This window comes from Aquarana catesbeiana, linkage group LG12, assembly GCF_042186555.1.
Source record: "Aquarana catesbeiana isolate 2022-GZ linkage group LG12, ASM4218655v1, whole genome shotgun sequence".
In the NCBI taxonomy this organism is placed as follows: domain Eukaryota; kingdom Metazoa; phylum Chordata; class Amphibia; order Anura; family Ranidae; genus Aquarana; species Aquarana catesbeiana.
Window position 1 is genome coordinate 228,349,882 of NC_133335.1, and position 16,707 is coordinate 228,366,588.

A 16,707-nucleotide genomic window follows, 5' to 3' on the forward strand; every position below is an offset into this window, starting at 1 on the left:
AGAATATATCTCTAATCTATCCCTGTCTTTCTTTCTAACCCCCCACATCCTCTTTATATATTCTCTCCCTCGAAAAAAAAAAAAAATATATATATATATAATGTACACACACACACACACCACAGGTGTGCGCAGCCTGTTGCCATGAAGCTCAAACATGTGAGTTGTTTTTTTGCTTATAATTTTTTATTAATCTATATAGATACATCTAAATAGATAAAAAAAAAAAAAAAGATAGAATATATATATATTTTTTTTTTATCTAGATGTGTATATAGAGAGAGAGAGAGAGAGAGAGAGAGAGAGAATTTTTTTAGGAGCCCTATTGGGGGATTTGGTGAAATATCGGGGATGTAAACAGACCCCGATGTCTCAATTTCGAGACAGTGAATGTTACGGAGGACGGAGACTCCCCCAGTCCCTTTTCTCTGCGGCCTCAGCCGCACTGCACAGGGATTGAATGGGAAGTGCTCTGTGCTGAGCGGCTTCTCTGTTCATTCACAAACACAATTTACTATGCTTCAGTTACGAACACAGTGAGCGATAGGTACTGAGCACTCACTGTGTTCATTCAGAAAAGGAAGGGACCAGTAAGTTACATATTTTACTGGCCTCTTCCCCCGCTCTCTATTCTGAAACATCCCCCGCAGCAGCCGGTGGGAGGTGGGAGAGGAAGGAAGCAGGCAGTGCTGCAGGGGAAGGCGGGGGACACAGGGGGCCCCCGACAACAGGTGGCAAATCTGCACTTCACGGAGTGATTAGGTTGTGCGCAGGCACGCATACAGTATTTGCATACACACTATGGGGGGGATTTAATAAGAACTGGAGAGTGCAGAATCTGGTGCAGCTCTGCATAGAAGCCAATCAGCTTAAAGGTTTTATTGTCAAAGCTTAACTGCGCAAGATGACGTTAGAAGCGGATTGGCTACCGTGCACAGCTGCACCAGATTTTGCACTCTCCAGTTTTAGTAAATCTATACATCTCTCTCTCTCTCTCTCTCTCTATTTTATTTTTTTTTCTCTCTAACCCCCCCCCCACAAGGGAACTTTTATTCACTGATGATTTTTATAAATGACGCCGAGGCCAACAATTTTATTCCAAGCTGGATTTCAGCCTGAAAACGACGCCGCTCCAGCCAGATCTCCCCCATCATAATCCGACTCGTATGCGGCAGCTGAATGAAAAGCTTGGCCCGGCCGTACTTCTAAAACAGCAGATTTAATTTCTGGAAAATGGTTTTCATATGTAGAAAAAAAAAAAAGTCGAGGAGAGCCGAGAGAGAATGACAGAGAGCTTCCAACTACAACTTCAGAGCAATACTTGCTGGAAACAAAGCGGACATGTTGTAAAATCCTGGTGCCTCTGCAGTTGCTGGCTGTGTTCACAAATGTCTAACACACATCAGCCCCCTGTTGCAGCCTCTCACCCTTATCTTAACAAAGTTACAATGTACAGTCTGATCACTGGCTGGGGGAGGGGTGACCGGAAAAATGCTTCCTCCTCCTTCTACAAAGTTACAATGTACAGTCTGATCACTGGGGGTGGGGCGACTGAGGAAATGCTTCCTCCTCCTTCTACAAAGTTACAATGTACAGTCTGATCACTGCCTGCAGCAGGTAACAATCTCCCTCTAGGCAAAGTCACATAGTGAAGCTCAAGATTGACTCCTTCCCAGCCGGTCATCCCTTCAGTTGGGTCCTTCTGCCCGGTGGCATTAAGGGCTGTGCGATGCAATGACTACTGTGATTGGTTGTCACGGTGATCACGTGATCAACAGCCCATCCCGCTAAGCAGTATTTTCCTTAGTAATTGCTCAGGGCTACTTACCTTTCACCACATTCCCCGGGTACAGACATCGGGACTTTTGGCTCCAGTAGGCGCAGACACGAGTGCCGTGCGGTAAGCAGCGCGAGGATTGAGGGCGAACGTCTATCACCTGCAGAGAGACAGAGAAAGTATGAATTGGAAGTATAACTGGGTCGGAGGAGAGCTTTAAAAAAAGTGACCCCAAATGGGAAAGAAGACAGGGTTCTCTTTAAAACCAAAGTTTAATCTGCTTATATTTTGACTTCCCCGGTCCCTCCTACCACCCCCATCAACATGCCAATTTTGGAATTTTTATAAAACCTTTCCCTTTTCATAACATTCTTTGTTTTAGGCCCAAAGACATCATCACTGGGTCTCTGTGCTCCACTATGCAATGCAGGAAGATCATGGCTGGTGGGAGGGGCTGCACATAGCTTCCTGAAAACATCTCAGCACCCCTCTCAAGAGCCGCCAGGTTCCTGAGGCAAGCAGTGGGAGGAGTTATGCAAATAGTAAAAAGCCTTGAAGGGTGGGTGTCAGTCTGGAGGAGTGGGCGTTCCTAGGCAGGCTGGATTTACATAGGTAACGCCCACACATGTGATGTGGAGCCTCCATCATTGAAAGAACTGATATCCAATAAATGAAAGGGGCGGGGCCGGTCAGTCTGGGGAGAAAAGAGATAGATAATACTGGGAGTCCTCCAGCCAGGACTCTATCCGACTTGCTGCAGCTTCTAACGCACATTGTGTCATTTCACCGCATGCAATGGAATCTCTATGCGTCTCGGAATTCGCACCCCCCCCCCCAGAAAGAACGCACGCAGGTTTCCCATTTAAACAAGAAAACCGCGGGCAAACGTTGCCGATCCTCGCTGAGAGATAACCGGCGGATCATTATCTGAGTGTTAAAGACACCAATTTAGTCATTTGTGTGGGTGACAGGTCTGATTAACGCACAGCTGTTGAGTTTTGTGTGCGATGTTGTTTGCCGCTTAGTCATGGAGCTGAAAGTGACACAACGGCTTTTATTTAATAAACACGCCGCAAACAGCGCGGGGCCTGCCGCGCACAAGCCGCCGACCAATTGGCTTTCAGGAGGAGGGCGGACGGGGGGCGATGGGGTCCCTGCAGGTCAGAGCGCAGGTGACGCGTTTCATCATATTGGACACCAACATAAAAAATGGACAAAGACCAACTCACCGCTTCCTGCAGGAGCTGCTCCTGAGAGTAGACCCGCGGCCGGTTCCCTCGCTCCCCCTCGATGACAACGCTGTATCTGCAATCAAAGGAAACCAACAATTCCAATGTTACATTGTATGACCCAGAGAGAGAGAGGAGGAAGAGAAAGAAGAAGAAGAGCAAGAGGAGAAAGAAGAAGAAGAGCAAGAGGAGAAAGAAGAAGAAGAGCAAGAGGAGAAAGAAGAAGAAGAGCAAGAGGAGAAAGAAGAAGAAGAGCAAGAGGAGAAAGAAGAAGAAGAGCAAGAGGAGAAAGAAGAAGAAGAGCAAGAGAAAGAGGAGGAAGAGGAGAAAGAAGAGGAGCAGGAGGAAGAGGAGAAAGAAGAGGAGCAAGAAGAGGAGAAAGAGGAGGAGAAAGAAGAAGAGCAAGAAGAGGAGAAAGAAGAAGAGCAAGAAGAGGAGCAAGAAGAGGAGCAAGAAGAGGAGCAAGAAGAGGAGCAAGAAGAGGAGCAAGAAGAGGAGCAAGAAGAGGAGCAAGAAGAGGAGCAAGAAGAGGAGCAAGAGGAGGAGCAAGAGGAGGAGGAAGAAGAGCAAGAGGAGGAGGAAGAAGAGCAAGAAGAGGAGGAAGAGGATCAGTCATGCTGAAAAAACACAGGAGGACATTGTGGCATGATTGGGCAAGTATGTAGGCAGTGAGGGCAGAGATTTTAGCTGGACACCATCATTAGGTATACAGTGGGGAAAATAATGATTTGAACCCTTGCAGATTGTGTATGTTTGCCCACTTACAAAGAAATGAAGGGTCTATAATTTTTATCATAGGTGTATGTTAAATCAGAGACAGAATATAATTACACGATAAACATGTTATAAATTGAGTTGCAGTTCAGTGAGTAAAATAAGTATATGATCCCCTACCAACCAACAATAATTCTGGCTCCCACAGACTGGCTACTGTAGGTGCTCATGTGGTACACAGATTAGTGCTGTCAATGTAAGAAGGTTCTCCCAACGACAACTCGTTATGTGTATAAAAGACACCTGTCCACAGAATCTCTTTCTTCCATTCAAGCCTCACCATCATGGGCAAGACCAAAGAGCTGTCAAAGGGCATCAGGGACAAGATTGTAGACCTGCACAAGGCTGGAATGGGCTACAAGACCATCAGCAAGAAGCTTAGCAAGAGGGAGACAACTGTTGCAGCAATTATTGGAAGAAATACAAAATAACCATCAATCACCCTCGGTCTGGAGCTCTATGCAAGATTTTGCCCCATGGGGTGAGGATGATCATGAGAAAAGTGAGGGATCAGCCCAGAACTACACGGTAGGAGCTTGTGAATGATCTCAAGGCAGTTGGGACCACAGTCACCAAACAAACCATTGGTAACACAATACGCCGCCATGGCTTGAAATCCTGCAGGGCCCGCAAGGTCCCCCTCCTCAAGAAGACACATGTACAGGACCATCTGAAGTTTGCCAATAAACATCTAAATGATTCAGAGAAGGATTGGTAGAAAGTGTTGTGGTCAGATGAGACCAAAATTGAGCTCTTTGGCATTAACTCGACTCAGCGTTTGGAGGAAGAAAAAATTCTGACTATGACCCTAAGAACACAATCCCTACAGTCAAGCATGGAGGTGGAAACATGATGCTTTGGGGCTGTTTCTCTGCTAAAGGTACAGGCTGACTTTGCCGCATTGAGAGGCCAAGTACTGGAAAAATCTTGGATGAGAACCTTCTTCCCTCAGCCAGAACACTGAAGATGGGTCGTGGATGGGTCTTCCAGCATGACAATGACCCAAAACATAACGCCAAGGCAACAAAGGAGTGGCTCAAGAAGAAGCACATTAAGGTCATGGAGGAGCCTAGCCAGTCTCCAGACCTTAATCCCATAGAAAATTTATGGGGGGAGCTGAAACTTTGCATTGCCAAGAGACAGCCAAGAAACCTTAAGGATTTAGAGAAGATCTGTAAAAAAAGAGTGGACCAAAATCCCTCCTGAGATGTGTGCAAACCTGATCACCAACTACAAGAAAGGTCTGACCTCTGTGCTTACCAACAAGGGTTTCTCCACCATGTGGAGAAACCCTTGGGGATCAACTACTTATTTTACTCACTGAACTGCAACTCAATTTATAACATTTGCTTTATATGTTTTTTCTGGATTTTTGGTTGATATTCTGTCTCCATCATTTAAAATACATCATAAAAATTATAGACCTTTCATTTCTTTGTTAGTGGGCAAACTTACACAATCTGCCGGGGATCAAATGATATGTTTACTCACTGTATTTTCACATGTTCAGTGCATGCATGGTTTTACATGTGTCCGTATAACACTCCCAGATATTAGATCAAAGGACTCCCCTGACAATGCATTCATCTGCTTCTCTCCAGAGGAGACTGAGGAAATGCTTCCTTCTCCTTCTACAAAGTTACAATGTACAGTGCGATCACTGGGGGAGGGGAGACTGAGGAAATGCCTCCTCCTATACATATGTAGAGTCTCATGCCACCACTACTTACATGTCAGGGGGCTGCAGACTCCGGATGCTGGCGGCGTACAGGAGATTGTCCTCTTTGGGGATGAGAACCTGCAGACCTTCCCTCAAGTCCCTCTTGGACAATGAGCAGATGTGAGCTGTGAAAAAACAAATCCATCGTTTAGAAAAACGGAAAAAAACCTTCTGGATTCTCATAAACCAGAGCGGCGGTCTTACATTTGTTGCCCGTTGAGCTGGCCTCCTCTTCTCCTTCCGAAAAACTGCTGTTATCATCAAACTGGAAGTCGTCTTCTACAGCAAAGCTTTGCAGAAGGCGGCTGACGGCGCGCCCTCGCTCCTGGAGATGAGCAAACAAGACAGTCATTGGTACCAGGGATGGGTCTGTGCAGCGGGACACATCAACTAACCAGGGAGGTGGGATAAGACTTCGGGTTTCAAAAAGACCCCCTCGGGTCTCTTTCCTACTTCTGACTTTAGGTTACTTGGTACTTCTGGGTATGGATGGTATGTGGCCTCCTTCCATGACGGAGGTCCTGGAGGCCAATAGCAACATCCAAACACTGTCACATGACAGAGGGGATTATGTCATGGCTCACTGCAAGCTCTGACACCCAAGAGTAGCCAAGTCTGGAGAAACTAGATATTTAAAACACCAGCATACCTGTTTGGACTTTATCCTCCCCATCTTCATCCCTTCTTTCAGAAGATTCTTCGGAGACCGCGATGTCAGGGAAAGACTCAAAACCCCATTCTTTCGCTAAACGACAGAAAAAATGTCTTTAGATCTATATTATGAGACCTTCAATAATAAAGGGAAAGGTCTAATTTTGCGTCCCGTCTTCCCTATGTATTTATATCTAAAAGTACAGGTTCTCTTTAAAAGTTAATTGCCTCCCCTACCTTTCTAGTCAACATGCATTTCACAAAATACCTGCCAACTCTTTGGAGGTGCATGGCCACGGTTTTCTGCAGACTTCATAGCTGTGAAATCTGCTGGTCAGTTGCTTGATCACAGATCAGGCAGATGATCAGCAGATTGCACAGCTATAGTCTGCAGCACCCAGGGAGCATGCACATCCAAAAGGATACGGAGGACGTGTTCTTTCATTTAATGCTCATGAACAAAATGATTGATGGCAGAAAATGCTAATAGCTGCAAGAGGCGGGGAGAGGGAATCGATATGGACTTGAGATGTTCAGACTAGAAATGAAGGCAGGATCAAGATAGCGAGCAACAGAATGAATGGACCGATGAGCTAGTCTGCTGCTGCTGATTCTGGTCTATTTAAAGGCTGAGGATGGGGAGGTGACCATGCTGTACTGATCTAACAGAAGCAGAGAAATATCAGGTCACCAGACTGGCCTCGCTGTCTGACAGAGCTGTGTATATCTCTGGACTGAATGGACAAAAATACAAATTCCTTGGCAGGTCCTGTATTTCATTTGCGTATTTAGCCTTTAGGGTGGAGTGGCAGGTTTCCTCACTCACCTGGATGTTTTTGCTCTTTTTGTCCTTCTTTAGGACCTGGTTTGAGGTGCAGAATAAGCCCTTGCTGGGTGTCAGCGTCCCATTATCAGACGGCGATTTGCGCTTGATACTTCCGTCTGGTTTCCCCTTGTGGCTCAGGGATTTCTTCTTGAGAGTCTTATCAGGACGAGTCCGCACTTCCATTTTAGCTGAACGTTTGCGGATCTTGACCTCGTTCTCTGGGCTGGTGATGCCACATGACCCTGACAACAGAAGAAGATTGGAATGAAAGCAACCAACACTATGTGCCCCCCCCCCCCATGTTATAAGGATATGGCATCCTCAGAATCTCTTGAGGTGTGACAAAAGTTGCTGCAAGATACACCATACAAGTCAACAGTTTGTGGACAGACGACCATCAGACCTACATGAGCTGGTTGGACATACCATTCCAAAACCATGGCCATTAATATGGAGTTGTTCCCCCCACCATGGTCGTTAATATGGAGTTGTCTCCATGCAATGGCCATTAATATGGAGCTGTTCCCCCACCATGGTCAATATGGAGTTGTCCCCCCCAACCTAGGTCATGAATATGGAGTGGTCCCCCCACCTAGATCATTAATATGGAGTTGCACCCCTCCCTCTATTGCAATATTGAGTTGACCTCCTGTAACATTCTCCACTCTTCTGGGAAGGCTTCCCACAAGATTTTGGAGGGTTTAGGAATTACCATTGGTGAGGTCAGGTACTGATGTTGCATGAAAAGACCTTGATTACCATAGGCCTTTCAATTCATTGCAAAAGTGTTCAGCAAGAATGAGGTCAGCGCTCTGTGTGGGATAATCGAGTTCCTCCACACCAAACTGGTTAAACCATGGAGGGGAATTCAATAAAGGCGTCGTAGATGCCCTTTAGAACTCCATCTTACTGCAACACCAAAGCCCCCCCCCCCCAATTCCCCATGGCTTAAACATCCTCCACTCTTCTGGAACGGCTTACCACAAGATTTTGGAGGGTGTCCGATAGAATTTTAGCTCATTTGTGAGGTCAGGTACTTAGATGAGAAGATCTGGCTCACATTTCATCCTCACATCGGGCGCCAATAAAAAAAGACCTGGCTCCCAATTGGCATTCCAATTCACCCCAAAGATGATCAGTAGGGATGAGGTCAGGGCTCTGTACAGGACACTCGAGTTTCTCCACAACAAACTGGTCACACGATGTCTTTATGAAGTTGCCCTCCTCCCCCAAATGCCATCGGTATGGAGTTGGCCCCTTTGTGACGATTCTGGGAATTGCGGGCTCCATTAATGTGTTCAAAGTTGCAAATGGAACAATTTGAAGTAATTTGCCAGGATTCTACAAGTCTCACCTAGTAATCCCTGCCGCTCGATCTTCTTCTTTGCCTTTTGGTTGGCCTCCATCTTCACCACCGCAGAGGCCGAGGGACCCACCAGCGAGGAGTTACCAGGAGTGCTCAGAGACAAGCTGGACTCATGGCTAGAAAGCCCGGGAAGGTCCTGCTCCCCTTCGTCGCTGTCCGAGTCCTCGTCATGGTCATCATCTGTTGAGAAAAAGCATTTAATAGGCTACACAATTCAGAGGGAGTCATAGAAGAAATGTAAAAAAAAAAAGTAACAGCAGAAAAGGTCTTTCAAGTCTACCCAACTTATTATTATTATTCCTTTTTCTTTTTTTTAACCTGTTTTATCAGAATATAGATTCTGGGTTGGGTGCACTACCTCTGCTGGAAGTCTGTTTCAAGTATAAACTACTCTTTCGGTAAAATAATACTTTCAATGGTTAGTTTTGAATTTTCCTCCTGCTAGTTAGACAGCTAGTGGCACCTGACTACTCCTCCTCCCCCGATGAAGGGGATTTGGGAGCCTCAAACAAGTTGGCTTTTTATCTTTACATCACATTTAATAAAGAAAAACTCATACTGGACTGAACAAATAGGTTTGGTATTTTAAATCTTCCAATCCTTCCACTTTTTCGGGAACCCCTGTTGACAGAATGCCTCCTCCAAAAAGTTCATAAATCCATTTACCTGTCTTTGTCCACCCAGGGGGTCCAGCGCCCTTATTATACACATCTACTTCTTTTCCCCATGTTCTGGGCCTTTGCTTCATATGGAACACGGCAGTATCTGAGAACACGGCCATCAGCAAAAAGGTTCTCCCATAATGAGCAAGGAACCCAACCACTAGCTATGGCCTAGAAGACATGTTTTTTTTTTCCTTATCCCATCAGTGATCTCAGACAAATAATGAATTTTTCTAACTCAATTTCATCTCTAGATGGCTTATCTTCCAGTTGGTTTTATGTCAACAGATGTTCATTAAGGGAGTGGATTATCCTGGCATTCAGAAGACTCTTCCCACCAAAAAATGACAAACCAGAAAACGAGGGGCAAGCCTACTCACCGGCTTCAGCAGCCCCTTCTGAGCTGACCCCCGACCTCGGCCTTTCCTGCCCTTTCCTCTCTACTCCCTCCATCTTTAGGCAGGAGCCTTTATGGCACGGCAGTTTCTTCTGCAGCTTGCTGGTGGGGAGGACCTCCCTGCGATGAAAAGGGCCGGAGCCCAACGCCTTGGTCTTCAGCTGGGAAACCTTTCGTGCCAGTTTGGACACCAGCTTGTTCTGAGGGCAGACCATCTTACAGTGCATTTTAACCTGGGAAAACAAAGAGATATTATTTAGACTTTGCCACCAACAGATATATTACAACATTATGGGAAACCTTTCATTCTGCAGCCATGGTCCTGATATCACCGCTCTCATCTGAGGACATACAGGTACGTCCTACAGATGGGGAATGGTTAAAGGTTACCTCCAGATGATATACAGAGCGCACCCCAGAAATGTAATATGGCCACCTGGAGGCGCTCTGTACAAAGATGATATACAGAACGTCCCCCAGAAATGCAATATGGCCACCTGGTGGCGCTCTGTACAAAGATGATATACAGAGCGCAAACCCCCCCCCCCAGAAATGTAATTTCTTGCTTGTGTGATTGGCTCACTGATTTTCCCAGAAGTCTGCACTAAGATACAAGTCAGATTTTGGGCATCCCCTGCAACACAAATGTCATTTTTGGTGGGATATTTCAACAGGAAATCACAAAAGGGAGGCAGACCCTGCCAATTTCCTCATTACAACCCTGCAGGTGCAGAAGCCGATTGATAATTATGAAACCACTCCCATTAGATTTTCTTTCCACATGGACACAGAAAAAAAAACAAAAAAAAACAAAAAAACAGGGATTTACTTCAGACCAAAAAAGGTAGTAATCTGCTACAAAGTTTGTTACAATTCCTGCAATGTACAGAGATCACCCGGAGATCAACAAAAGCGGAGTTAGTCTTTAAACAAAAAAAATTTGTAACAATTAACACCCAATTAGAAAGCATATATAAAATGTATCAAATGTATTAAACGTATAATAAATTATAAATGATTTGTGCTGCAGTTCTCATGTGCTATAAAGGAGCATTCTGATAGGAGGAGAGGTCAGAGTGACAGATGAGCTCATCAATCTAATTCACCTTTTACTGTCCAATAACAGGCTGGGGGGGGGGGGGGGCTGGGGGGGTTTGTTAGTTTTTATGGAACTGCAGCAGAGACAAAATTAGATCTCCAGCCCTGCCAGATACAACACAGCTGCACTGCGGTGTAAATCCCAAGACAAAAATGGTCAGAAATAGAAATCCTTTGGCAGGGAAGACAGCTACGTTCTGTGTTTTGGAGCTGTAGGAAAAGTTTGCTGTAAGGTGGGACACGACCCGCCATCGCCCATCATTAGGAGAACCCACCGCTTTGTGATCCGCGTCGCTGTAACTTTCCTCCGATGTTTTACATTTCTTCTTCTTCGGCTCCCCATCGCCGCGCAGCTCGGCGCACAGGAGGCTCAGGCTTCTACTCAGAGACCTAGGAGAAAATTAAAAAAAAAAAATAAAATCACTTATGTATGTAAATCAATGGCATTTTCCTCAGTACTCTGTAGCCTAAAACCCAATCATCAGAAACACCATCAAAGGAATTCCGTCTGAAACCCCAGCCCCCCCCCCCGCTGCAATTTTCGGCAAAACGCGAGCTCCAGACAATAAACACTCATACACCAAAGAGAAAGCAACAACGGCTGCAGAAGGTTCAAATAATAATACCTTCTTGTCAATAAAAATCATAATTAAAAAATAAAATATAAAATACAAATAATAAAATCTGTAAACAATATATTCTATAAGAGGTACTAGTAGTATAATAATAATAATACAAAAAAAAATACAAATATTAAACAGTATAATAATTATTCTCAGAATTTTATTTTTTATTATACTACTAGGCTTTACTGTTTGAATAAAAACATAAGGAGCATGATTGTATAGGTGCTGCTAGTATCAATACTGAGATAATTTATTAAACATTGGGGGGGGTTTACTAAAAATGAGTGCAAAATCGGGTGCAACTGTGCATAGAAACCAATCAGCTTCCAGGTTTTATTAAAGCTTAATTGAAAAAGCTGAAGTTAGAAGCCGATTGACTGCCATGCAGAGCTGCACCAGATTCTGAGTGCTCCAGTTTCAATAAATATCCCCTTATATTGCCTTATATACCAGAGGTAAAGATTTTTATTTTTTTAATACATTTCTCAGGAGGTATAGTAGGATATATATAGATATATATATCTATATATATATATATATATATACACACACATACATACATACACACACACACACACACACACACACACATATATATATACATACATACATACACACACAAATAATTATAAGCCTTAAAAACATTACATTTGTTGTATAATAAAAGACTTAAAAACATTACATTTGTTGTATAATAAAAGACAGGCGTGTAACAGGCTTAATCTGTATATCATCGCAAAAAAACAAACAAACAAACAAACAAACCCAGACACACAATACAGGCATTCTAATTCCCTGTGTTCTATTCCTTGAAAAGATTCTGTGAGTAAAGAAAAATACCCATTGATGCACCAGGGATGCACTCAGCTCCCAATTTATGGTTGTGGACTGGGTGGTGTCAGCCCTGCCCATTTGTCTTTTGCTAAACTAGTGAACCCATCCCCTTCTTATCTCCACAAACAACAAACAGGCTGTCAACCATATATTTAAGGGATCAAAAAGGGAGCAAATAAGGAGTTTGTTGTTCGGATGTACATACACTTTGAGAAAAAAAAAAAAAGGAAGGAGGTAAATAAAAAATAAAAACCTGAATAATCAAAAATGGATGTATAAATTGAAAAAAATAAAATAATCTAGGCTTTATTTATTATCCTTTGATCTTATAAGCCCACGCAGGTATGTGAATCACCTCCGCCGGCATTAATGTCTCTGTTAAGTGCAGAAGACGGACGTTCCCGTTAGCGGGTACACACTGGAAGTGGCGCGCACAGCGGGAATACAGCGAGGAACCTGCCTGAGAGTTGTCACTTCCAAACACCCTTCAGCACAGAGATGTGTCTCCAGCCAGGAAGAGGATCCCCCCCCCCCCCTGCCCGCTGTTAACCTCACCTCCGTGTGCCAAATTCCAGCAAACGGGGAGGGATGCGGGAATCCCCCATCGCAGGGAACGCACATCCCAGTCTAATTTATTCCAACTCATTCAGACTGTCGGGGGCCTTTCTGAAAACACGCTAGAGGGGAGGGATTGTCACATCCCATAAGGATGGATCGGAATTCTGCGGATTTATTTGCGATCTTCTAACATTATATGAAAGCTTTCAGGGGACTGGATCAAGAAGTGCGTTCCCCTACCTACGATTACCATCTGGCTGATCCGTTAGCAGCTGGGCAAGTAAAAAAAAAATGAGGCTTCTTACCAAATAATTAAAGGGAAAAGTGATGACAATGTTCGCATTGTTGCCAAGAAATGGTGGCAATCTTATCTTTACAAATCAAATTCCTTCTATTGCTTTTGGTCTCATAACATATCTTTCAATCCTCTGAGACAAGAAAGTCATAGCACAAAGGAAAGGACAACCTTTCTACAGTACACCCCCAACAATGTTGCCCTAAAGAATAGACTAAAATTGATTGGTTGAACCTGCAAGGTTTTTTTGCTACCACTACTTTTCCTTTATACTGACTTTTAAAAAAAAAACAAGAGGGTGCTACTGTATATCTAAGAGTAGTTGGTCTTATGGATGCAGGCCATGGAAGATCTAGTAGTGGTTGGTCTCAAGGATGCAGGTCTTGGTAGATCTATTAGTGGTTGGTCTCATGGATCCAGGTCATGGTAGATCTAGTAGTGGTTGGTCTCATGGATCCAGGTCATGGTAGATATAGTAGTGGTTGGTCTCATGGATCCAGGTCATGGTATATTTAGTAGTGGTTGGTCTCATGGATCCAGGTCATGGTATAGCTAGTAGTAGTAGTTGGTCTCATGGATCTAGGTCATGGTATATCTAGTGGTAGCTGATTAAATTCAACTAGACTTGCTCTGTAATTTTGAAGATGTTTTGCAGATTCTCCAAGCCACCTTGTGACTAGTATAACACTTTTAGTAGGCAAATAGAAACATTTTGTTAGAGGTCTATATATCAATCCAGAAAAAGGGACAATGTGGAGGAATGTAGAGCAGAGATTTTGTTCCACAAAAAAAAAAAAAAAAAAATGGTTGGAAGCTATTCTGGCTGCCACAATTGTCTCCCAGAGGAAGACTACAGTTTCTCAGTAAGTGGTTTCCAGCTTTGGGATTCTGACATGTCACAAAAATTCCAGCACCAAGACCCCCTAACTAGGGAGACCTTGGTACCAGAATATTACTGTATATACTAATGCTAAAAGCTGACTGTCTCCTCTAAGAAGATGTTAAGAGTGACCAAAAGAGGTGCAACAGAAGGACTTGGTGCCTCTATTTTTGGAAAAATGCCAACCATTTGGCAATGTTGGTAGTAAGCCCCTTTTTTATTAGCCTGTCCGGTAAAATACTGGGCCACATGGCAATTCTAGGCAGGAAAAAGCAGACCTTGATTCTTCTGGATCTGGTTGGGTGGACAGTCCCTTTAAAAATCTACAGATAATCCACTCTGGGGTGGATACTGGTTGAGTTGTACTTACTTTAGTTTCTTAGAGCTCATAGAACTACTACGTATGTGAATTTTTTTGAGTCTTTTAGGCCCTTTTAGAGTCAACAAAAATTGGTGTTATCCTTGACAACTCCAAAAGGGATTTAAAGACTTGAACTGTTGTAGTTCCAAGAGATCCAAGAAGCTAGAGTAGATACAACCCCACCAGTATCCACCCCAGAGTGGATTTTCTGTAGCCATTTTAAAAAGGATCGGTCCACCCAAGACTAGAATTTGGTCACTGGTCCTCTGAATCATCCCACAAGGTTTTAGGTTCTCTGGAACACAACTGGCAAGCTTTGCCCAAGAAAGTGCTCATCTTAGATCCATCTCGGAGACCCAGTTCAACCATGGTGGACCAAGAAACACAGGCAAGGAGAGCTTACAGATAGAATCTCCAAAAATGTAAGAAACCATTGGGTTGAGTAGAGGGTGGACAACGTTGCGAAATGGAAAGTCGTCAGGCACGAAAACACAAGATATGGCTAACTGATTCAGCATTATTTTTGACCTGACACGGCGATTGATGGCAAGATGGCTGTGATGCATGCATTTAAATCGCCAACTCTTTGGGATTGGGGGGCCAGACCGTGGAGTCGAGGCTACCAGAAAAAGGTAGACGGGAGGTCATTGTGACCACAGGGGCTCTCTCTTTGCAGACTGCGCTTCTAGGGGAGAGGATTTCATCTAGCTTTTTAAATCTGCAGAAGAAGGAACCTCCTGCAGGCAGAGCCATCAAAGCCTTTTAAATCCGCATTGGAATCTCAGCTGGAACGATTTAACTCTTGCGGTGGAGCCTCACAGGCCGAAGCCTCACCATCTCATGAAATATTCAGAGAGCTCGCAGAGGGCCCCAGCACTTTTGCCGGTTGCGTTACCTTGTACTCCTCCTGCGTTTTTTTTTTTTTGCAAGCTTGTAGAGTGCTCCGTGCATTAATGGCGATGCATTAATAAATTAGAGGCATCAATAATTCAGGATGGTCTTGAGAGGGTCTCCATAGTCCGCTATGGAAGAAAAAAAAATAATAATTTGGACAAGTAGCTAAGACCGTAACGTCAGCCTTTGTTCTTGCAGTGGCGGAACATTAATAGAAGTTTTACGATTCGGGATGAAAGGTTGCGTCGGCTCCATCACCTTAGTTTCCATCTCCAGCGTATCACACTGTGCCGAAATTCACCAAACAGCAGGGAGGAATGGAAAGGGGGGGGTTGCTAGGCAACCATCGGTGCTCTTGGCCTACTAGCTCATAGCCCACATCGAGCCAGAAGGGAGAGAGCAATTGTAATATCACAGAGGGCCAATGAGGAAGAGTAAGAGGGAACCTCGGTGAACCGGGGTGGGCTCCATCTTGACGGCCATAAAGAAGAAGCACCATTAAGGGGAGCAGTTAGGAGATCTTTCGTTGGCTCCCAGTTATGGAACACACGGAACGCAGGATTCCCATTGACTTCAACCAAGTAGTGTAGACGGCTGCAGTTGACCTGCTTCATGTTGCGTTTCTTTGGACACAGCCGGTCCTTTTGAGTTGCAATTGATTTGCAGTGAAAAGCTACTTTTTGCATTGGAACACATGCATTTCAGCAGTGCTGCGGTCAAATGGATTGTTTTTTTTTTTTTTTTTTTTAACAAGAACGCTTGTCTACAGGAGCCCCTTGAAGGTCTTACTGTACTTTTGGCCACCAAATGCACCCTCACTATCAACTGCCGCTCAACATCCAAGCTGGACTCTGGGAATTAGACAAAATCCCTTGCACCCCCCCCCCTGCACACTGCAAGGGTTAAATGCTCATATAATCTAGGGGTGCAGGACTGGGTTACCCCAGTCCTGGCTCCGGCCAGGTCCCCTCCAGCAGTCTGACTGCTCCAATGCAGTGTCCTCACCAAAGCCGGCCATAGACTGTTATAGGTTAATAGGATTGCTGGGTCATTTCGGATTTTGCCCAATACCTAGAATTCAGCTTTAAAACACCATTAGTCCATTAGATGAAAACCTAAGGTTCTCGCTTCCACCAGGTGCGCTTGGACTGCGCTCGTCTGCCTTGCTGAGAGCGGTCTGCACGCATAGACAGGGCACATACCTTGTTTCCTATTGGCTCAGTGTACAGGTGCATGCAGTCATTTTTTGCATGAGGCTCAGTGCTGCGACTGATAGTACAGAAGAAAACCTGACTTTTCATTAAATTTTGAAAAAGAAAAAAAAAAAAAAAAACACCACCCCAACAACCAAAAAAACCCAAAATACTAAAATATTAAATAACCCAAAAAAAATTAAAAACAACAAACAAAAATAACTAAATAAAAATGCAGCCTTCTCGGCACACTCCAGTGCTGCCAGTGTGGAGGAACCTGCAGCGTTGGGGACATCTGTGGAAAACTGCAGCAGCGCGGTGGCCGCGTGGACGCACCAGCTTCGCTTCACTTTAAATAACCAAACTGATAATATACGCGGATCAGAAGTTCTCATGTCACTACACTGCTGGTTTCTGGTCAGTAACACAGAGAGCCAGGCAACTGGCATTTTTTAAAGTTCAGCATTGCTCTCCTAAGAACAGACGACTTGAGAAATTGGAGGCACAAATCTGCCCTTTTTTAAAGAGCATCTGTCCAGAGCGTGTCGAGGGTTTGGAATACGCCG

The 16,707-nt window shown here is 44.4% G+C and overlaps 1 protein-coding gene across 2 annotated transcripts in view; it reads right to left on the reverse strand.

The window, feature by feature from the left end:
* Nucleotides 1-1,828: 1,828 nt before the first annotated feature.
* Nucleotides 1,829-16,707, reverse strand: part of BAHCC1 (BAH domain and coiled-coil containing 1) — a gene marked incomplete at its 3' end in the record, with an annotated part of 146,704 nt that continues 131,825 nt past the window's right edge. For both annotated transcript variants that reach the window (XM_073606865.1, XM_073606864.1), the window contains 9 exon segments: nt 1,829-1,937; nt 3,007-3,082; nt 5,511-5,625; nt 5,705-5,825; nt 6,150-6,245; nt 6,978-7,219; nt 8,332-8,523; nt 9,386-9,635; nt 10,776-10,890. In XM_073606865.1, coding sequence (XP_073462966.1) covers nt 1,829-1,937; nt 3,007-3,082; nt 5,511-5,625; nt 5,705-5,825; nt 6,150-6,245; nt 6,978-7,219; nt 8,332-8,523; nt 9,386-9,635; nt 10,776-10,890 — 1,316 coding nt within the window.